Here is a 23,625-nt window from a genome sequence, read left to right on the forward strand (position 1 = left end):
ATTGAGCCATATTGTGGCATCTTTAAACGGATCCGTCCCCATTGACTTACATTGTAAGTCTGGACGGATCCGCACGGCCAGGCGGACACCCGAACGCTGCAAGCAGCGTTCAGCTGTCCGCCTGTCCGTGCGGAGGCGAGCGGAGCGGAGGCTGAACGCCGCCAGACTGATGCAGTCTGAGCGGATCCGCATCCATTCAGACTGCATCAGGGCTGGACGGAAGCGTTCGGGTCCGCTCGTGAGCCCCTTCAAACGGAGCTCACGAGCGGACAGCCAACGCTAGTGTGAAAGTAGCCTAACTGTTATGCTACAAAACATGGTTTTGGAAGTGGAATTCAGCTTTAATATCCAAAGTAACAAGTATCTACCAAGTAACTACCTCTCCGGCAGAACAAGCCACGGAAGGTTCTACATAGGTATGTTCTTGGTCCACTGTACATGTCAATATGAAGTTGGTATCCATGAAGTCCATACTGAGGGTCAATATCATCCAGCAAGGGAACGTGTGGAGGAAACGTGTAAAGGCTATAAAATAGATCAATGGGAAGACAGAGCAGTTAAAGACATGCAAAATATGAATGCACAAAATAAGTATTTAAAAGTAGTAAAAAATTAAAATGTGTCACCCAAAAATGACTTATTGCCTAAATTAAGCTATTATGTTAACCCATTCACATCCAGGATATACCTTATTGATGCACAATGCTGCTAGGACGTATATATACGTCCTCTATCTTAATGTCAAATCTCACTGAATATAAAAACTTAAGGGGATTGTCCAGGGTTTTTTAAGTGATGGCCTATCCTCAGGATCCGAAAAATCAGCTGGTCTGTGTAGCTCTGTCTACGGAGGTCAGTGCCGGAGCTACACAGCACTGTCGACATTGTAGCAGCGGGAGGGCTGCTCCCATCGACGTCTATGGGATCAGCGCTCATGTTAATCTTCAATGGGATCAGTGCTGTAATAGTAAACTGCTGCCACCGCTATGGTATTACTGGTGCTGCGTAGCTCCAGATGCTGACTTAAGTAGATGGAGCTACACAGACCAACTGATCTCACAGATCCACAAAATATGGATGTGGTGGATGTGGGCCATATGCCATCCGCATTGTATTTGGGGAGCCATTGTTTTTAATGGGTCCATGATCTGCATTTTGCAGACATACTATGTAGTTTTGTGGAACGGACATGCAGATGCAGGAACCACACGGATGATCCATCTGCTTTCCACAAAAACAGATCTTATACTTGTCTGCAAAATGCAGACCACGGACCCACTGTCAATGTCAATGGGATGCAACAAGGACAGCATCCGTATTTTGCAGATCTTAGATTTGGATTCTGCAGGATAGAAACATACACCCTTTTTTTTTTTCCTAACGTATAATAAACGTGTGACAAAATTGTGATTCACACAGCCCTAGGCCCTTTGCGGATGTATGAAGAGGTAACCCCAATTTCTAGAAAATGAAGATGCCAACTAGAAACGACACTGACCACATTATGTAATTGGCGCACTTTAACCCCCTGAAGCAGTTTTCGTTTTTTCACCATTATCATTCCCCCCTTCCATAACTATCTTATTTTTTTCCAGGGACAGTGCTTTGTTTGGCAGTAAAAGTGGAATATTTCAATGTTCTTATCTCCAATTCTGGCTGTTTCCGACGGTTGTTATCTGTATAGCACAGCTGGCATACTCTGCGAATGAGCCCCCTACAGAGAGTGCCTGTGCACATGTGCCGTACATATACGGGGAGTGTTACTAAGGGGTTAATCATATATGAGCCTGATTTTACACAGCCTCAGGCGCCTTTCATCATCTTTAGTTATTAGAACTGAATTATTAATTACTAAGCGATGTGCCAATACATATTACTAGGATTACTCCTTTCACAGTTCATTTGTGAATTACTATATTTGTTTTTACCAAAAAGACTAGAAATGTGCTAATTAGGGTTATAAAGAAGATTATATGCCACTAATTAAGATTGGGTATTGGGATTTTCCACAGAGCTTTTCTGTTAAATATTTGAGAAACGCTGGAACAACCTTTGCTATCCCTTCAGAAAAAGCACCATGCTCGGCAAACTACTCAGCTATCCAATATCATTTCAGCCCCTAAGAATAAAATAAATAAAAAAAACATAAATATATGTCTTTGAGTTGTCCTCTGTCAAGTTTATAAAAGTTTATTCAGAGGAGACGTTATCTCTATTCAGAGGGTGACAGCCAATATGGCATGATTACCAGTCCGACACTGGGTTGTAATACAAGGGCATCAGTTTCAACTAAACGAAATACCCGAGAAAAACCAACGTGGTGTTCCCTTTACCTGGTGATCCACCAGACTACTTTCCAAGACACTGGTGGAATCCACCCCCTCTCCTCATGCTTGAGCACCATGAACCTCTTGGCATAGGAGACACCAAACATGGACCCCATTGTGATTGTAAGCCCCCACATCACATTACGATGTGGGCGCTGACAGTGCACGTAGCAGAAACGCTCTTAGAAACCCTGGTGAATGGGTGGCGTGGCATGGCTCTACCTCAACTCCACCCCTGAGAGGGCCACAGTGCCCTCTACAATATAAACAATTAGGTGTGAAATCCCCCTCTATCGCCCCACAGATACTGCATTTTCAGACTATAAGACGCACAGCTGGTTTAGACAGCAGAAGATTATAAAAACAATATTTTCTACTTACTAAACCTTCCCTAGTGGTTTAATGAAGTGAAGGGGTCAAGATAAGTAACTTACCCACACAGCAACAACCTAACAAACACAGCTCTACCGCTTATATTACAAGGGCACACAGCAGATGAACACACATTTCTGTACTGCAACCATGTAATTCTGTTCGGCAAATCAAGAGCCACTTTTCTTGATGACTATCTGCTCAGGCTTACATGGGACCTATAGGGCATATAGACAAGGGAGGTCCACTAGAGACCACCCCATAATGCTGTGTTATCCAGCAAGCAGGTCCTGTAGGACAAAGTTTAACTTTACTTTAACAACTGTGTGGTATAAAATCTGGAAATATACATTACCTGTCTGCAGATCCCCAAAAACTCTTCTCCAGCAATTGATGATAATGTAGTGTGCCCATCACAAATGCTATTTCTGGACTTTTCTAAAATGTGACAACAGGAAAATATTTTATCCCACTATTGATGTAAAAAAGAAAATCAGACATCATATCGTACAGGACAGTCCCTTTCTAGGAAAGCTAAAACCAGGTATGTTCTCGCATTGATCCAGAGCTTCCCCCATTCATTGCTCTGCTAGATTTATTTCATACTGCCAAATCAGGGAGCGTGTTCTTTCTGCTGCAGCTCTCTCCCTGTCACAGCTCGGGTGGGTTTCTTTCTGCTGCAGCAGAATGTAATGTAAAACAGTAGACATGGCCTGGTGGAAGGGTGGAACTGAGCATGTGAAATAAGGAAAGAACGAGGCAGGTAGCGCTACACACATACATCTAATTGAATAAGGGCTCGTTCACACGACCATGTAAAGCCGGTGCTGTGGACCGCAAATTGTGGTCCGCAATGCACGGGCACCGACCGTGGCCCAGCCGCATGGGGATCGTGGACCCATTCACTTGTATGGGTCCACGATCACTCCATTCCGCAAAAAGATAGAGCATGTTCTATCTTTTTGCGGTGCAGAGGCACGGAGCAGATCCCCAGGAAGCACTCCGTAGTGCTTTCGTAGTGTTCCGTTCCGCATTTCGGGATTTGCGGACCTATTGAAGTGAATGGGTCCGCATCCGTGATGCGGAATGCACATGGAACGGTGCCCGTGAATTGCGGATCCGCTAATGCGGTCCGCAATACGGCAACGGGCAGCACATGTTCGTATGAACGAGCCTTAACTCAGTGTCTATACTACAGTCGTGGCCAAAAGTTTTGAGAATTACATAAATATTGGAAATTGGAAAAATTGCTGATTAAGTTTTTATAATAGCAATTTGCATATACTCCAGAATGTTATGAAGAGTGATCAGATGAATTGCATAGTCCTTCTTTGCCATGAAAATTAACTTAATCCCAAAAAAAACTTTCCACTGCATTTCATTGCTGTCAGTAAAGGACCTGCTGAGATCATTTCAGTAATCGTCTTGTTAACTCAGGTGAGAATGTTGACAAGCACAAGGCTGGAGATCATTATGTCAGGCTGATTGGGTTAAAATGGCAGACTTGACCTGTTAAAAGGAGGGTGATGCTTGAAATCATTGTTCTTCCATTGTGAACCATGGTCACCTGCAAAGAAACGCGTGCATCCATCATTGCGTTGCATAAAAATGGCTTCACAGGCAAGGATATTGTGGCTACTAAGATTGCACCTCAATCAACAATTTATAGGATTATCAAGAACTTCAAGGAAAGAGGTTCAATTCTTGTTAAGAAGGCTTCAGGGCGTCCAGGAAAGTCCAGCAAGCGCCAGGATCGTCTCCTAAAGAGGATTCAGCTGCGGGATCAGAGTGCCACCAGTGCAGAACTTGCTCAGGAATGGCAGCAGGCAGGTGTGAGCGCATCTGCACGCACAGTGAGGCGAAGACTTTTGGAAGATGGCCTGGTGTCAAGAAGGGCAGCAAAGAAGCCACTTCTGTCCAAAAAAAACATCAGGGACAGATTGATCTTCTGCAGAAAATATGGTGAATGGACTGCTGAGGACTGGGGCAAAGTCATATTCTCCGATGAAGCTTCTTTCCGATTGTTTGGGACATCAGGAAAAAGGCTTGTCTGGAGAAGAAAAGGTGAGCGCTACCATCAGTCCTGTGTCATGCCAACAGTAAAGCATCCTGAGACCATTCATGTGTGGGGTTGCTTCTCATCCAAGGGAGTGGGCTCACTCACAATTTTGCCCAAAAACACAGCCATGAATAAAGAATGGTACCAAAACACCCTCCAACAGCAACTTCTTCCAACAATCCAACAACAGTTTGGTGAAGAACAATGCATTTTCCAGCACGATGGAGCACCGTGCCATAAGGCAAAAGTGATAACTAAGTGGCTCGGGAACCAAAACATTGACATTTTGGGTCCATGGCTTGCAAACTCCCCAGATCTTAATCCCATTGAGAACTTGTGGTCAATCCTCAAGAGGCGGGTGGACAAACAAAAACCCACTAATTCTGACAAACTCCAAGAAGTGATTATAAAAGAATCAGTCAGGAATTGGCCCAGAAGTTGATTGAGAGCATGCCCAGTCGAATTGCAGAAGTCCTGAAAAAGAAGGGCCAACACTGCAAATACTGACACTTTGCATAAATGTCATGTAATTATCGATAAAAGCCTTTGAAACGTATGAAGTGCGTGTAATTATATTTCACTACATCACAGAAACAACTGAAACAAAGATCTAAAAGCAGTTTAGCAGCAAACTTTGTGAAAACTAATATTGGTGTCATTCTCAAAACTTTTGGCCACGACTGTACATTTTTTATTACTACATGCATTAACAAAAATATTCAGATCCAGCGGCTGGTTTGCAGTAAAGGTAACAGTGGAAATTATACACCATTCATGTGAGTGACCCTCACCCTGAGCCACGGTGTATCAAAACTGGTCAGAGCCTTCACTGCGGCTCCGGGTTTTAGACTCACTCCCTTTAAAGTGAGAGTTGCTAAATAATGGTACAAAGAGGCACAAAATACATAAATGTCCACTAGGGAATATATTGTAAACTAATTCTGATACACCCTAAAAATTGGTGACATAGTTATATACAGTAGTTAGAAAGGTTGAAAAAAGACACAAGTTCAACCAAGGGATAGGTGGGGTTGTGAATTTTAGGAAAGGGCAGTGAGACTCGGATTTCTACACATTTACATAAGCACTATGGGCCAGATTTATCATTACACTTACATCTTACTCCACTTTTACATATGTCCAAAGTTGCTTTTGGCTAAGTCAGATTTATTAATGGTCCTTTAATACTGTGATGTTTGACGGTAGCAGTTTATCCGTCAGTAAGCGGCTTTACAAAAGTCGCACGTCTTTACGAAAAAGTTGCATGTTCTATTAAAAAGTCGCATAAGATAAGCATGGTCCTCACTGGGGTAAAATTGCGCAATTCTTGGCGACTTTTTAAATTGTCGCAATAGTAAATCTGTCTAGAGATTCATTTACATAGGAAAACACACCCACTTTCAGAAAACTGGCGAGCATAACGCAGAGCCAATAAAAGTCGCAAATTTTTGCGCAGTTTTAGAGATTGCGCAAAAAATTTCGACTTTTTCACTCTATTATTTTGACTTGCGCTAATGATGAATCTGGCCCTAAGTCCTTTTTAAAAGTGTCCACTTTTCCTCCAGTGACCATGTCCTGAGGTAGACCATTCCACAGTCTGGTGTCAGATAGGTCCAATTTTACATTTTTAGGTTCTTTTATAGCAGATTTTTTAAATTTAAGTGGAAATAAGTTTTTTCTGAAACAACCTGAAAATAAAAGATCGATTTATGGTTATTCTTAATTCTGCCCCAAGTCATATAAAATAATAAAGCTTGTGCTCGAGACATCGCTTTCAGCAATCGATAGTTTTGATGTCACAAGAAGAAGCTTTGGCTATAGGCAGTCTCTACAACCAGAGCTCTGGACTGGGGACTGACAAGCGTCTTACTTTCTCATATTTAAGTCACGTCAATAGGGGAAAAAAAACAAGTACCAAAAAACCCATTTAAAGATAAGTGGATAATGGGAAAATAATGTGACACAAGTACCACTTCCCAACCAGTGGTGTATGATATGTTCTAATATAAATTCCATACAAGTAACAGCCCATCTAATTCAATCGAAATCAGACATTTACACCACAATACAAACCTTAAGAGCTACCGATTTACACTGATAATAAAAATAGTCCATGGGTTGTTTTCATAAGGCATTTATGTATAGTGTGAAATATACAGTACACTGTCCTAACATCTGAATGTATGAAACCAAGATGTCCCTTTCGTCAGAATGAAAGCTTACCCTCCATAACCCAACAATTAGCCATGGATGAATATGGAAAAGTTTAATGTGCATGTCCTGGCCAACAAATCTTCCAAAATCCTTCTTGTTCCTCAAGTCATATTCCGCAATGAGGGAGAGCCTTTGAAGCCTTGATAAAACAACATACACAAAAACCTTATGTTACAAATATAATTTCAGCCTAAATAATACTAAAGTGCGTAATTACAGATGCAACAAGCTGAAGCATTTAAAGCTAAATTGTCACGTCCCTGAAGGGCTGTATAGCGTAGTGATAGACAAGCTGATTTTATGAGTTAATGTGAAGTCATTTCTGAGCACTTACATATTAAACTGTGAAGTGCATGACCAACAAGGTCCACTGATAGGCATACTTTCAGAAAAGTGGATGCGGCTCTGTTAGGTCACTGAACACATTTGTCATGGGGCTACCCCCTATGGGCATTGTCTTATTGTCTTATAGAAGGACACAAGCAAGCACAGATCATTGGGGCCCGATCAATATACAGGGCAGCCCCTCAGTGGCCACACCAGCAAGCAAGGACCGCTGGTGTAACATATACTCTTTAAAGGAAGACACTTGTCGTTCAGCATCTGGAACGGGGGGGGGGGGGGGGGGGGGGGAACGTACTTCACATTAACTAATGAAATCAGCACTTCTGCCTCTTCACTGCTGTCAGAGAGTGTAGCAAAAGGGATCTGACAGATTTCCTAGTCAACCCTAGTCTAAGCACACTGTCTATATGGGGATGATCCTGCTGATTAAATTCGTGCTGATGAAAATCATTTGTGGCATTCTAGAATAAAAAAAAAAAGACATATTTTTTATGCAAATTAAGTCTTCAGTGCACTGAGGGGTGGGTCCTAGTCCCTCAGCTGCCCAGCTTATTAGTGCTGGCCATGGAGCACTGAAGCATAACACCAGCATTCAACCTTACTGCATTAAATACGTCAGTTCTGAGTGTATTTCTGCAATCTGTGACCCACACCCTATGTTTATATTCTTGCGCAAGACTCATAGGGAGTGTCTGTAGCATCAGGTCTCTGCCTCCATTTCCCCTTCCAGCTTAAATATCACATATCCTAGCCTGCTTGAAGCCCTGTTCGAAACTGCTGACACCATGTCTACAGGGCAGGGTCCAGGAGAATGAGCAGAACTCTGCCCTCGGAGGCAAGGTCATTGATGATATGGTGTCTACAGGTAAGAGCCTTAGGCCTGTATTACTCCAACAGATTATCTGACCAATATCTGTCCAAGTAGACCAATAGTTGGTTTGTATAACAAAGGAACTGTGTGTGTAATTGGCCATCTGACCAATGATTGGCCAGATAATCTGTTGGTGTAATACAGCCCAGATGTAGCCCAGCTCAGATATAGACGTGATGTCATCAGGATAAGGAACCGACATAGAGGAAAATGTCATGTGACCACGATGGAGTGCAGGACAGTGTTTTTTACGGTCAACTGATGTTGAATATTGCAAAACCAGAATCCTTTTTAAAAGTAAACTACTCCTCTCTGTGGTCATGCAGATGGGGGTGAGGTGGTTAGGGGGGGCTGAGTTCTGCTTAAAGGGAACCTGTCACCTGGATTTTGGGTATAGAGCTGAGGACAGGGGCTGCTAGATCGCCGCTAGCACATCCGCAATACCCAGTCCCCATAGCTCTCTGTGCTTTTATTGTGTCGAAAAAACTATTTTATAGATATGTAAATGAACCGTAGATGAGGAGTCCGGTCTCCTCCATGCTTCAGAGATAAGTCCAGCGTTCTCTGACTCTGAGCCCAGCCACACCCACTATGAAGGAGCCCAGAATCTCCTCCTTGCTCCCAGACGTCACAAAGCTAGAGCTTTCCCTGAGGCTGATGCCAGCAGAGGAAAGGAACACTATGCCAACACTGCGCATGCGCTAGCTTGCGTATCGCGAGATTACGGCGCTCTAGCTTTGTGACGTCGGGGAGCAAGGAGGAGATTCGTAGTATGCGGGGCGGTGCTGGGCTCCTTCATTGTGGACGTGGCTGGGCTCCGGAAATGTTAGTAACAGCTCCTTGGGCTTCTTACTTGCCTCATTTACATATATATAAAATCGGTTTTTTTTTACACAATAAAAGCACACAGAGCTATGGGGACTGGATATTGCAGATGTGCTAGCGGCCATCTAGCAGCCCATGTCCTCAGCTCTATACCCAAAATCCCAGTGACAGGTTCCCTTTAAGGGGTTGCACACGTTCAGGAGATATATCTTTACTCCAACATTTCTACTTAAGGAGAAGTACAGTATTGTCCTCGAAGCTCTTGACATACTGTAGCAAACCATAGATGTATTATAATACTATTAATTATTAAGAAAACTGCCACTTTAAGGCCTCGTTCACATTTCCGTGTCAGGGTCACGTCCGTAAAAAAAAGCGCACGTGTTTCATCCGTGAATGATCCGTGGTTGGTCAGTGTGTCCGTTTTTACCATCCGTGTGTCTTCCATAAATCAATGACGTTGCTCAGCTGAAAATTAATTTCCAAACAATCTCCTATTAGTCTTCAGTAAAAAACAGACACAACACGGATGTGTGTCAGTGATTTTTACGGACCCATAGACTTCAATGGGTGTGCTTGGTCCGCATCACAGATCAAAATAGGGCACATCCCCGTGATTTTATTTACTGACCCATTCAGTAATAAAATACTGAAATGTGAGCAGACACATTTAAATCAATGGGTACTTGTGCTGTCCGCTGAAAATGTGGACAGCACACGTCAGTGAAAAACGGAAATGTGAACAAGGCCTAACATTTTGCTTTTAAAATCTATGCAAAAAGTTGAGGAACTTTAAAGTATAAAACTATGGCTTTGGTTTCAAAAACTGCATCAAAGAATGCAATACACACCCATTTTTAATAGGCTTGGGACATTTGTCTGTTAGCAATGGTGTGATTCCATGTAGCTGAACTTTGATGAGGGAACAAAACTCAGGCCAAAGATAACTATTCCAAGTCACAGTAAGCGAACTATCCCTGAAGTGCACATCAGTGTGTTCAATCACCGTTTCCTTCCCGTGGACATCCAGAAACCTAAGGGCCCAAGTCAGTCCAGACATCCTGTAAAAAGAGCAGAGTGAAGACTATAATGGACAGATGCACACCAAATCAGCCTAAGCGCCTAGAATTTATTTTATCCCAATATCAAAATCAGTCTTGCTCATGGTCTTTCTGGCTTTCCCACCAAAGAAAGTAGTGCCACATCTCTAGGATATGACATTGCTTTGTGATCAGTGGGGTTCTAACTTCCATGACCATCACAGTCGGTGCAGACTGGCCATATCTCCATATTCCCCATCCTCACGGCTGCCAGTGCGAGTGTCAGGTACTTATGCATCTAACCAACAACTATGGGTATTCTTCTGAGGCAGCAGAATGGCACAAGCCAGCAGTGACAGTCAGGGCTGGGTCTCAGGAGGCACAAAGATGTGATCACAACCACCTGTGCTGGGATGCAGGCCCTATAGGAGTATTACTATTTACTGGGGGCACGGAGGGGGAATTATTATTGCTGGATGCACTATAGGGGGAATTTTTAATACTGGGGGCACTATAGGAGCAATTAGTACAACTGTAAGCACTATTTTTGTCTGCAGTATAGCATATGGGGGTCATTGGGAAACAAAGAAGGCATAGCATTGGGGGTGGCAGCTGGATGATACTGCTGAGCAGTGATGGCCAGTTCGCAGTGTTCACCAGTGAACACATGTGGGCTGCCATCTTTAGTAAGGTTAGACTCACCCGTCCGGCGATGCACAGGTAAGCCCTTACCTGTGCGCGAGCCCGTCTGAAATCAAATGCGGTCACCGGGAGCAGGCAGCTCCGAGAACAGCCCGATGAAGGCCTACGGCGGCTGTTCTCGATACTTTTATACCAGGATTTCCATTTTTTCGATACTGGGCTGCGCGCCATGTTCCCTCAGCAGCACAGGGGAGAAGGAGTCACTCTCTCCTTCCCCCCTGTGCCGCGCTGCCAATGAGGAGAGAGAGAGGCGGAGGAGGAGAGTGCGCACTGCGCCACCAATGATAATTAACGTCTAATACAAATACAGGAGGCGGTGCCCAGCCTCTATGACAGGAAGCTGCGATCAGCGGCAGTTAACCCCTCAGGTGCCGCACCTGATGGGGTTAACTGCTGCTGATCGCAGCTCCCTGTGAGACAGGGTGTCGGCTGTGTGATTCTGCCGCCGACACACCTGCCTCCTGTATTAAACGTTAATTATCATTGCTGGCACAGTGCGCCCTCCCCAATATTAAAAATATTGGTGGCGCAGCTCGCCCTCACCCCCCTGCCCAAGTATTCAAGTAATTGGTGGCACTGTCCTCCCAGCACCCCCCAGTATTAAAGTCATTGGTGGCGCAGTGCGCCCCTCCAACCCCCCCAGTATTAAAATAATTGGTGGCAGTGGCCACAAGGTCCCCTCTTCATTGGTGGCAGTGGCAGCTTGTGATCAGGGCCCCAGCAGTGTAATCCTGGGGCTCCGAACGGTTACCATGGCAGACAGGACGCTACTGAAGCCGTGGCTGCCATAGTAAGCTTCCTGCTACTGTGTGTACTATGCATAGGGCAGCAGAGAGCGTGTGAAGTCCCATTCACCCTAACAGAGCTTTATTATGGTGAATAGGACAAGGGATTAAAGAGTAAAAAAAGAGGACAAGTGATAAAAAGTAGAAAAAAAAAATTGCTTAAAAAAACACCAAACTATTAAGTATAAATCACCCCCTTTCCCAATTTTACATATAAAATATATAAGCAATAAATAAATAAACATATTACATATCACGCCTGAAAAGTCCAAACTAGTAAAATATTTAAAAAAATCTCCTATGCGGTGCACACCATAAAAACTGCGCGATTCGCCATTTTTTTTTGTCACCTTGTCCCCCCAAAAAATAGGATAGGACTGTTCGATTATTACATTTTGGTATCGAAACAACCCTAGTGGAGGATGATAAAAAGTGAGGAATCTAAGATGCACGTGTGGCAAATGTCTGGGCCGAATGGAGAAGATGAGGAGAGAGAACATCTACTTCAGAGGAAACTTCACTGGATGCAATAGGTTTGTAGTGTTGTATTCTGCTAAATGTTTGGTAGTGCAGAGAGACCAGGCAGCATGAAGGTAGGGCTGACTTAGTACTGTGGCCTGCATCTCACCTCCTCAGTCCTCTTCTCAATATCTTAATTAGAGACAAGTGGAAGAGGAGGAGATCAGAATGTGACAGCTGGCACTTGCCACCACAACTGGGCAGCATCTGCAGAGGTATTTTGTGCTGCTGGGGTAGTATTTTGTGCCGCATTGTGGTACTTTGATCTGCTGGGAAAGTGTATTGTGCTTTACTGTGGTAACCGATCCTGCTGGTGCTGGAGCAATATAGTGTGCCACAAAGTGGTATTTTGTGCTACACTCTGGTATTGATAGCCATGCCTACTTTTGTCGGCGCTGTTTTCTGCAGGTTTGAACACACCTACAATATGGGGCCACTTTTAGCTTTTTTCCTGCGTTCCGCATTTTGTGAAATGGAACATCCAGACCATAATAGAACAGTCCTATCCTTTGTCCATAATGCAGACAAGAATAGGACATTTTTGCGGGGCCGCGGAACTGACATACGGATGCACATGGTGTGCTGTTTGCATCTTTTGCAACACCACTGAAGTTAATGGTACCGCATCCAAAAAATGTGGATCGGATGCTGACAAAAATACGTTCATGTGCATGAGCCCTTATAATCATTTCTAAGCCCCTGCTGTGCATTTATGCTGGACAAAACATTACTACTAGTACTCTCAATACAAATAATGGGTGAAACTACTTACTTTACTGCCTTTTGCATATTAACGGATAAGTCATTGGATCTGTTAAGCTTCACAGTTTTCATAATCTGAGTCATTTTCTTTTCTCTGGCTGTTGCTATTTCCCTAACATAGGTCTTCTTCCAATAGCCAGGATCTGGATCTGAAATAGTGGTGTCACTTAATTTCTTCTCCAGGGGGTACATAGAGTGACATTGCCAGCGCTGTTTAACTTTCCAGTGCGAAATATACATTTTATACCATATTACACTGACAAGAAAAAAAGAAAAGTCCAGTCAAAATACAGTTCAGCTACGAGTATAGAACTGTATAGAAGTATGGGTTTTTATTAACGGTTCTCTTGTACGGTTAACGATCATGGACACTGTGCTCCAGACTAAAAAAGGAGCCATTGGCTCATAACCTGAAAAATTTAGGAGCCAAATTCTATTTTTAGTAGCCAAATTTAAAATGCATATAATTATGGTATATTTTTAAAAAAAGACGTGTCTTACCTTGTGTAGTTGCCCATTTGTCTACTTTTGATTCGTTCTTCTAACCACATCAATCTTGAGGCTCTTGAGGGGTTGTAAACTAATTTCTATGAACTCAGACTAGCCAGATTCGCGTTGCTGATCATGCTTTCTTGATCCCTAGGTGCTGGGCCTTTGCTCATTCGCTTCCAGACCTCTGCTGCCTGTCTTGGGTTTCTCCATGAAAACTTTTATCTTGATGCCGCTGCAGCCAATCACTGGCCACAGTGGAGATCTGCTCCCCTTGCATCACATGACCATTTAACATAATGCAAGGGAAGCAGTAGTCAGGTATTTTCTGTAACGGTGTCAAACAGGAAGTTTTCATGAAGGGACTCAAGACAAGCAACGGAAGTTGGGGAGCAAACGAGCCGGGACCCAGAACTGGGGATCAGGTAAGTATGATCACCAACAAAGAAACTGCCAGTATCAGAAATTAGTGTATACAAACCCTTTAAGGAGTTAATTGTTTTAAGGGGGTTTCAAACCATTATTCTTCTATATGTGACACAGAATGGGTTTAAATAAACTATCCCCACTGCAATCCTTGAAAGGCCATTCACTTAAGAGAGGAGCCACTGCAACCAGTGACCACATCAGCAGGCATCAGCGCTCTCCATACATCCCCCCTCTACACGGAGCACCCTCCATACATCCCCATCTACACAGAGCGCTCTCCTTACATCCCCATCTACAGAGAGCTCTCCATACATCCCCATCTACACAGAGCGTCCTCCATACATCCCCATCTACACAGAGCGCCCTCCATACATCCCCATCTACACAGAGCGCCCTCCATACATCCCCATCTACAGAGAGCTCTCCATACATCCCCATCTACACAGAGCGCCCTCCATACATCCCCATCTACACAGAGCGCCCTCCATACATCCCCCCATCTACACAGAGCTCTCCATACATCCCCATCTACACAGAGCTCTCCATACATCCCCATCTACACAGAGCTCTCCATACATCCTCATCCACACAGAGTGCCCTCCATACATCCCCATCTACACAGAGCGCCCTCCATACATCCCCATCTACACAGAGCGCTCTCCTTACATCCCCATCTACAGAGAGCTCTCCATACATCCCCATCTACACAGAGCGCCCTCCATAAGTCCCCATCTACACAGAGCGCCCTCCATACATCCCCATCTACACAGAGCGCCCTCCATACATCCCCATCTACACAGAGCGCCCTCCATACATCCCCATCTACACAGAGCTCTCCATACATCCCCATCTACACAGAGTGCCCTCCATACATCCCCATCTACACAGAGCGCCCTCCATACATCCCCATCTACAGAGAGCTCTCCATACATCCCCATCTACACAGAGCGCCCTCCATACATCCCCATCTACACAGAGCGCCCTCCATACATCCCCATCTACACAGAGAGCTCTCCATACATCCCCATCTACACAGAGCGCCCTCCATACATCCCCATCTACACAGAGCGCCCTCCATACATCCCCATCTACACAGAGTGCCCTCCATACATCCCCATCTACACAGAGCGCCCTCCATACATCCCCATCTACACAGAGCGCCCTCCATACATCCCCATCTACACAGAGCGCCCTCCATACATCCCCATCTACACAGAGCGCCCTCCATACATCCCCATCTACACAGAGCGCCCTCCATACATCCCCATCTATACAGAGCTCTCCATACATCCCCATCTACACAGAGCTCTCCATACATCCCCATCTACACAGAGCGCCCTCCATACATCCCCATCTACAGAGAGCTCTCCATACATCCCCATCTACACAGAGTGCCCTCCATACATCCCCATCTACACAGAGCGCCCTCCATACATCCCCATCTACACAGAGCGCCCTCCATACATCCCCCTCTACACAGACCTTTCCATGAATCACCCTCAATACAGACCACTCTCCATACATCCCCCCATCTACACAGACCGCTCTTCATACATCACACCATCTACACAGACCGCTCTCCATACATCCCCCATCTACACAGACCGCTCTCAGTCCATCTCTCTCTCTATACAGACTGCTCTCCATATATCCTCATCTACAAAGAGCGCTCTCCATACATCCCCCCATCTACACAGACCGCTCTCCATACATCCCCCCCATCTACACAGACCGCTCTTCGTCCATCTCTCTCTATACAGACCGCTCTCCATACATCCCCCCTCTACAAAGACCGCTCTCCGTGCACCACCCCTCACAATCTGCTTCCTGGGATATTTTAATCCCTTGTCCTATGCACCCTGATATTAGGGTGAATAGGACTTCACACTCTCCCTGCTGCCCTGGGCTTTGTGCACACAGCAGCAGGGAGCTTACCATGGTAGCCAGGGCTTCAGCAGCATCCTGGCTGCCATGGTTACCGATCAGAGCCCCATGATTACACTGCTGGGGCTCCGATCAGAACTGCCACTGGCACCAACGAGGAGTAGGGGAGGGGACCCTGTGGTGGGGTTGGGTGCACTGAGGCACCAATGAATATAATTAACACATTAATTTAAGTGTAGGCAGCGGGTGCCGGCAGCGGTATCACATACCCGGCACCCGCCCTCTATGACATGGCGCTGCAATCCCTGGCAATTAACTCCTCAGGTTCGGCAGGGTTAACTAACTGCCAGGGATTGCAGAGCCCTGTCATAGAGAGCAGGTGCCGGGTATGTGATACCGCTGCCGGCACCCGCTGCCTACACTTAAATTAAAGTGTTAATTATATTCATTGGTGGCGCAGTGGCCACAGTCCCTCCCTTCCTCTGAAGTGCTATCGTTACCTCTCCGGTGCACGGGATTTACCCACCACCATACCTGCAGCTGCAGATTTCTCCTTCCCCCATTGGGCCACATCAGGAGTAAGCCCCTCCCAGGCCTGTCACGTGGCCTATCTACTCTCTCTCCTACCATTTCCTGTGTCCAGAGGATATTCTTCCCCCACAGTAGAGGCCAAATAGACCTCAGGACTGTAGCGTAGGTGATCAGCGACGGGGCAAAGAATTATTGTCTCCCATGCCCCGCCGCAATATTCACCTACAGCGCAGCAGCCCTGTCGCAAATGGCCACAAGGCTAAAAAGTCTTGTCGCTATCTGCAAATTTTAAGGCACATTGGTGACCATTTTGGTCACCATCTGGAGCGCTGCACCATGTTTTATAGGAAGTCACATATATCAAATATACCATAAAGTAGTGTTTCCTAACACTTCTAAGCATACTTACCTGTAGTCAAAGAATTGGGTGCTACCATTGTGTGTCTCTACAGAGTTTGACACTGCCCACACGGATTGGACAGTGTCACACTGTGTGGACACGCCTCCAGCTAGTAACACCCAGTTAGAGATGAGTGAAGCGACTTTGGATGCTACACCCGAAGCCGCTTCGCTAAAACATTTGTTATAATACTATACGAAGATTCGTCTTTGTACAGTATTAGAATGTATGTGCTCCGGTGAGCCGAAATAAGTTATTCACAAAGTCGCGCGTGACTTCGTTGAATAACTTTGGCAATTGAGTATTACAGTAAAAAACCTTGAAACCAAACTCGGCTTTGATTCAAGGTACCACTCGGAACCGAAGTCGAATTCGGTTCCAGGTTTTGAAGTGGTTTTTCACTGTAATAACCAATTACCAAAGTTATTCAATGAAGTCTCGAGCAATTTTGTGACTAACTTACTTCGGCTCATCGGAGCCTATACATTTTAAAACTGTACAGAAACGAAGCTCAGTACAGCATTATAACCAGGGCTGTGGAGTCGGAGTCGGAGTCGAGGAGTCGGAGTCAATTTTGGGTACCTGGAGTCGGAGTCGGCAAAAAATGAACCGACTCAGACTCCTACTAAATTTAAATTGGAATAAAAAATAAAAAAAATCAAGTTTAAATGTCCGAATTCATAAACAGTTATAATTAATGACTTCTCTACTGTAAGAATAAAGGCCAATGCATGCAGTGCCTCACGTAACCGCAAAACAAACGCGTTCAGTGATGTGAAGAAGCATGCTTTTCATATGCTTCACTATATGGCACGCAATGCACAATTAGGAGTGGCATTGTGTTGTGTTCTGATGTTACAGGGAACACAATGCCCATGGTTTACCTAGCCTCTCACTGATAAGGGATTAAGTAAATATGTGTTTTGCAGGACTAGAGACACTTGTATAAGTGAAGGGAATGGAGGGTCAATAGTTCAAGACTGAAGCTGTAAACCATTGGAAAAACTGCTGTCATTCAGCTAAGAATGTTATCTTAAACTTTAAACATGACTATGGGATTCTTCTAGGGAAATCATGTTTTAAAATAAATGTCCCTTCCTGGATCCTCCCACTGCCCTATCTTCAGCAGAAGATCAGCACACAAAGGAGAAGGCAGCAGCTTCTGCCCAACTACCTCTCTGTGCTAGAAGAGCTTAGAAGAACTTCTTTCTTTCCTTCAAGGAATGTATAAAATACATTTGCATATTAAATACAGAGGAGTCGGAGTCGGGGAGTCTGAGTCGGAAGTACAAAAAACTGAGGAGTCGGAGCATTTATCTACCGACTCCACAGCCCTGATTATAACACATTTTTTTAACGACGCTCGCTTCGCTCATGTCTACACTTAGTGGTCAATTTATTCACACATTTTTAAAAGAGCAGATGATAAAAAAAATAAAAAAAAGGATCCGGCATTGCTATTTCATGGAGAACACAAACATTTGGTAAAAAGGACAAGTCAAAATTGGTGACAGATTATTGTTAGTTCTGCAAAAATACAAATCATTTCTCAATTCAATGCTGGAAACAAGTCCAGATTATAAGAATTTCTGAATTAGTAAACATATTCTCAAAATGTCACTGTATTTATTGAATCTTGGGGCGATACAGATTATACTTACTTGTCCTTGGAGAGCTCATAAAGCCTCTTATTGACACTACTGACTACCATCAGAGATATTGGGTCTAAATATGATAATATTTTCAGAAGGATCTCACACGGTAAACTGCAAAACACAAGGAAAATGTATTTCTGAAGAGTAATACCTTGAGTTAGGCCTCATTCACATCTTTGTTAGGAGATCCGGCAAAGCAGCCTGGCAGCCGGCCAAGTGGTACTTTGGAACCGAACCTGAGTTCGATACAAAGTTTTTTTTACAGTAGAAATTAATTTTCTAAGTTATTACACGAACAGGCTTGGACTGGCCCACAGGGGTACAGGTGAATCCCCCAGTGGGCCCCTAGTCTTCCACCCCCTGCACAAGTTGCACATAACACTGTAGACTTTCTGCACTACATACATATATTCAATGTACAGCACCACAACCAGCCTATGTTCATATAAAAAACTTGATAGATTATTAAAGAAACTGCCCAGTTTATTATTATAGACACGATCAGAGACGAGATGACTTCTAGGTATAGAGGAAAGCTACCAGTATCCTCTTCTACCCAGGCACCTGTGTTTATCCTGTTTGTGCCCTAACCCTGCCTGTGTGCCCCCAAACTTCCAGTTTCAGGTCTGTTCGTGTTTAAGTTAACCCTGTTCATCTGCCCTGTATGTGCCCCTGTCAAGCACCCTGCTTGTGTCTTCGCTTTCACCCAGCCTGCCGGTTTTTCTTGTGTCTTTTATTCATCTACTCTACCAGTGTGCAGTCTGGCTCTAGTAACCTGTATTTAAAGGGAACCTGTCACCAGTTTTATGGTGTCCTAAGGGCAACATAAATAAGTGACTGATTCTCTTAGCAAAATGCTGGGTCACTTTCTTTAACCCCTTAGTGACCACCCATACGTGTTTTTACGGCGGTCACTAAGGGGCCTTGGGCTGGAGCGCCGCCTTTTTACGGCGGCACTTCAGCCCGAGTTAACGCTAAAATCAAGCGTAGTAGCTCCGTGCCCGCAGCTACCGGAGGTAGCTGAGGGCTCGGGGCAGTGATCAGAGACCGTGACAAGCGGTCTCTGATCACGTGATCGCCGTGATACACTTTATCACGGAGATCACCGAAAATGATGCCTGAACTAAAACTTTCTCCCTCCTCTCATGTGAGAGAGGAGGGAGAAAGTCTCCGGTGCTAGGATCGGGTCCCCCAGCACTTCTGTCCCTAAGCTGGGTCCCGATCCTCACCCCCCCCACCCCCCTTACCCTCAAGGAAGATGGCGGCGGCGGCCCGGCGCATGCGCAGACTGAAAGCCGGCCGCCGCCGCTTACTGTAAGGTCTCTCTCCTCAGGAGAGGAGAGAGAAGTTCAAGTTATGCCCCGATCGGGTCCCCAGCACCCCGATCGGGTCCCCCAGCACCCCGATCGGGGCAATAGGGCCCTTAGATATATTTTAATAAAGTTATTAGGGCGCCCCCCCCCCCCATCTAATAAAAATAAAAAAAAATGGCACAGACATGCGCACTGGTTACTGTGCTGAAGATCTGCCTTCAGCACAGTAACCATCAGGGACCAATAATAATGGTCCCTGATCATGTGGTCTCCATGATAAACCTATCATGGAGATCACATCCATTATATTTACAAAACATGGCCAGGACAGGGGCTGTGCTTCTCTCTCCCCTCAACGCAGTTGTTCTGTGAGGAGAGAGAGATCAGACTTCTGTCCTGGCTCTGTGATTACATACTGTGAAAAAAAAAAGAAAAAAAATCAAATTATAAACTGTCCGTCAGTAACTGGCGGTCAGTGGATGTCCGTTATTAGGCGTCCGTCATTAGACGTCTATTAGTTACAGTCATTTATCTTTATTAGGGACCCTGTTCGTCTGTTACTGGCGGTCAGTGGGTGTCAGTCAGTGAGTTGTTGGGTGTCACTCCGTCAGTCGGTGGGTGTCACTCCGTCAGTCGGTGGGTGTCAGTCATTTTTAGGGACGGTCAGTTATTTGAATTTTTCTGAGCTGTACAGAAAAAAAAAATGGCTCGGAGATTGTTAAGTGCGGAGCAGGCATACGAATTTCTCTGCTCTGACCACTCTGAATCTGGCACCGCTTCAGAGGCGGAAATATTTTCAGATAGCGGGGACTCTGATTCCATCCCCAGACCCCATAGCCCTATGGTGGTAGAAGTCACCACCTCCCCTCATTCTCCACCCAGCGGTCCCGTCCCTTCTGCTACGTGGGTTCCTGCCACTTCATTTTCCCCCCAAGTACCCCAATTTTTACCCACTCCCCAAATTAATGTGGATGTCGGCAATTTTACCCCTTATGATTTTTTTCATTTATTTGTAGATGATAAAGTCCTGGAGTTAATTGTGCAGCAAACTAATTTGTACGCCACACAGTTTGCTGTACAAAAGCCCACGTCTATTTATGTAAGACGGTGGACCCCCACAAGTGTCCCTGAAATAAAAAAAAATTGGGGCTTACCCTGGACATGGGCATTGTAAAAAAAACCCTCTGTCCGATCCTATTGGGCTGCGAGTACTGTCCACTCAACCCCTGTGTTTGCAGCAGTTATGTCCCGTAACCGCTATGAAGTCCTAATGCGGTTCATGCATTTTTCAGACAATTCCCAAGTCCCCCCCCAGAACTGACCCAGCCTTCGACCGCCTAAATAAATTGAGACCCCTTATTTCCCTCCTTACAGATTTATTTTTGAAATTATATACCCCTGAGAAAAATTATCAGTTGACGAGTCCCTTTTTAGTTTTAAAGGCCGCCTTTCCTTCCGTCAATATATTCCTTCCAAGCGTGCCAGATATGGGGTAAAGTTGTATAAGGTGTGCGAGAGCACAACCGGCTACACCTGTGGCCTGTCTATTTATGAGGGCAGAGACTCCCAACTTAACCCCCCAGGCTGCCCCGAAAATATTGGCACATCGGGAAAAATTGTGTGGGATTTATTGGCACCATTCCTGCACAACGGGTACCACGTGTACACCGATAATTTTTACACTAGTATACCCCTTTATAAATCCCTCCATGCTGCAAATACAGGGGCTTGTGGGACAGTCCGCAAAAATAGAGTTGGATACCCACAACCGCTGGTCTCCAAACGTTTGGAGAAAGGAACATCCTTCGCCCTCGCAAGTGACCAGCTGCTTGCCGTGAAGTGGAAGGACAGGAAGGATGTCTACATGCTGACCACCTTGCATGCAGACACCACAGTGGCAGTTAGGGAGAGGGGGGCTACGGCGGACAAGCACAAACCGGTCTGTGTGACAGACTACAATAAATTTATGGAAGGTGTAGACCTCTCGGACCAAGCGCTTCACCCCTACCTGGTGAAGCGAAAAAACAGGGCCTGGTATAAAAAGGTAGCAATCTACCTCATCCAGATTGCTACCTATAATAGTTTTATTTTATTCAAAAAGTCCCAGGGAAACCTTAACTTCCTCGAGTACCAGGAGAAGGTGATTGAGAGTCTCCTGTTTGAGTCCCCCGCACCTAGGCAAGCCTTCGAATCGGAGGACGTTCGAAGGCTTTTAGAACGCCATTTCCCTCACCCCGTCCCTGCCACTACCAGCAAAACGTATCCACAGAAAAGATGCCGGGTGTGTAGCAAACATGGAAGGAGGAGGGACACCCGGATTTACTGCTCCAGTTGCCCATCACAACCAGGGCTCTGTAATTACCCCTGCTTTGAAACGTACCATACGGTTGCAAATTATTAATTTTATTTAATACCAAAAAGAACAGGGGGGGGGGGGGGTCAGGAATTCAATTTATTCTCATTTTCTGTTTGGTTTGTGGGCTTTCCAGGGAGGGAGGGATCCCTTTGGGATGGTTCGTGGAGCTATTTTTATTTTTTTTTCACCTTCTTAGCATTAATTTCTACAAAAAACTAGGGGGTCTAAATGCTCACTACACCCCTAGATGAATACCTTAGGGGGTCTAGTTTCCAAAATGGGGTCCATTGTGGGGGTTTTCTATTGTTTTGGCAGCTCAACGCCATTACAAGTGTGCAATGGGGCCTAAACCATTTTCAAGCAAATTTTGTGTTCTGAAAACAACTGGGTGTTCCTTTATGTTTGGGCCCTGCCGTTTGTCAAGACATAAGATTAGGGCCACAATGGGGGTATTTCTGAAGACAGGAGAAATGGGGTGATACATTTTGGAGTGTACATCTTCATTTTCATGTGCTCTGTAGAAAAAAATCTGTCTTTAAATTGACACTTTTGTGTAAAAAATGAAAATTACATTTTTTTCACCTTCTTAGCATTAATTTCAACAAAAAACTAGGGGGTCTAAATGCTCACTACACCCCTAGATGAATACCTTAGGGGGTCTAGTTTTCAAAATGGGGTCCATTGTGGGGGTTTTCTATTGTTTTGGCAGCTCAACGCCATTACAAGTGTGCAATGGGGCCTAAACCATTTTCAAGCAAATTTTGTGTTCTGAAAACAACTGGGTGTTCCTTTATGTTTGGGCCCTGCCGTTTGTCAAGACATAAGATTAGGGCCACAATGGGGTATTTCTGAAGACAGGAGAAACAAGTTGATACATTTTGGAGTGTACATCTTCATTTTCATGTGCTCTGTAGAAAAAAATCTGTCTTTAAATTGACACTTTTGTGTAAAAAATGAAAATTACATTTTTTTTCACCTTCTTAGCATTAATTTCTACAACAAACTAGTGGGTCAAAAAACTCATTACACCCATAGATAAATACGTTAAGGGGCCTAGTTTTTAAAATGGGTTCACTTTTGGGGGGTTTCTATTATTCTGACACTTATAAACCTCTGCAAACTTGGCTTGTTTCAGGAAAAAATATGTACTTCAAAAATTTTAACATTTATGTTAAATTTATGTTAAAATGTAAAGTCTCCTAAATAAAAAAATAAAAAAAGTAAAAATTTTGCAGCCAAAATAAAGTAAAGATGTGGAAATAAATTTCTGATAAAAAAATATTGAATAGTATTTATGTATGTATATGAAATATTGCAGTTGAAAATAGGAAAATGTGCAGTTTTTTTTTACAAATTTTCATAAAATTTCACTTTTTTAATAAGGATACGCATATTTTATCGGTAGAATTTTACCACCTAAGTAAAGTACAATATGTGACGAGAAAACAATGTCAGAATTACTTTGATGTGCAAAACCGTTACAAAGTTATTCTAAGCTAAAATGACACATGTCAGATTTCCAAAATTTGGCTTGGTCATTAAGGCCCAAACAGGCTTGGTCACTAAGGGGTTAATTGACCCAGTCAATCTGCCAACATCTTGTATTGAAAAGCTCCAGCTGATAATGATGAGTCATGAATATTTATGAGCTCCTGACTCTCCCTGCCTACCTGCTGCTGATTGACAGTTATTTTCCATATGAATCAGCAGCAGGTGGGCAGGGGAGTGGCTATAGCTGTTAATTAAA

General features: G+C 44.4%; 1 protein-coding gene across 1 annotated transcript in view; it reads right to left on the reverse strand.

Moving 5' to 3' along the window:
• Positions 1-23,625, reverse strand: part of FBXO15 (F-box protein 15) — a 212,957-nt gene that overhangs the window by 86,729 nt on the left and 102,603 nt on the right. The window contains exons 4-9 of the mRNA XM_044293183.1: positions 18,216-18,320; positions 12,832-13,077; positions 9,865-10,074; positions 6,982-7,111; positions 3,055-3,137; positions 380-525 (exon numbers count right to left, since the gene is read on the reverse strand). Coding sequence (XP_044149118.1) covers positions 380-525; positions 3,055-3,137; positions 6,982-7,111; positions 9,865-10,074; positions 12,832-13,077; positions 18,216-18,320 — 920 coding nt within the window. The remainder of the gene's footprint in view (positions 1-379; positions 526-3,054; positions 3,138-6,981; positions 7,112-9,864; positions 10,075-12,831; positions 13,078-18,215; positions 18,321-23,625) is intronic.

The sequence above is a fragment of the Bufo gargarizans genome, chromosome 5 (genome assembly GCF_014858855.1).
Source record: "Bufo gargarizans isolate SCDJY-AF-19 chromosome 5, ASM1485885v1, whole genome shotgun sequence".
In the NCBI taxonomy this organism is placed as follows: Eukaryota; Metazoa; Chordata; class Amphibia; order Anura; family Bufonidae; genus Bufo; species Bufo gargarizans.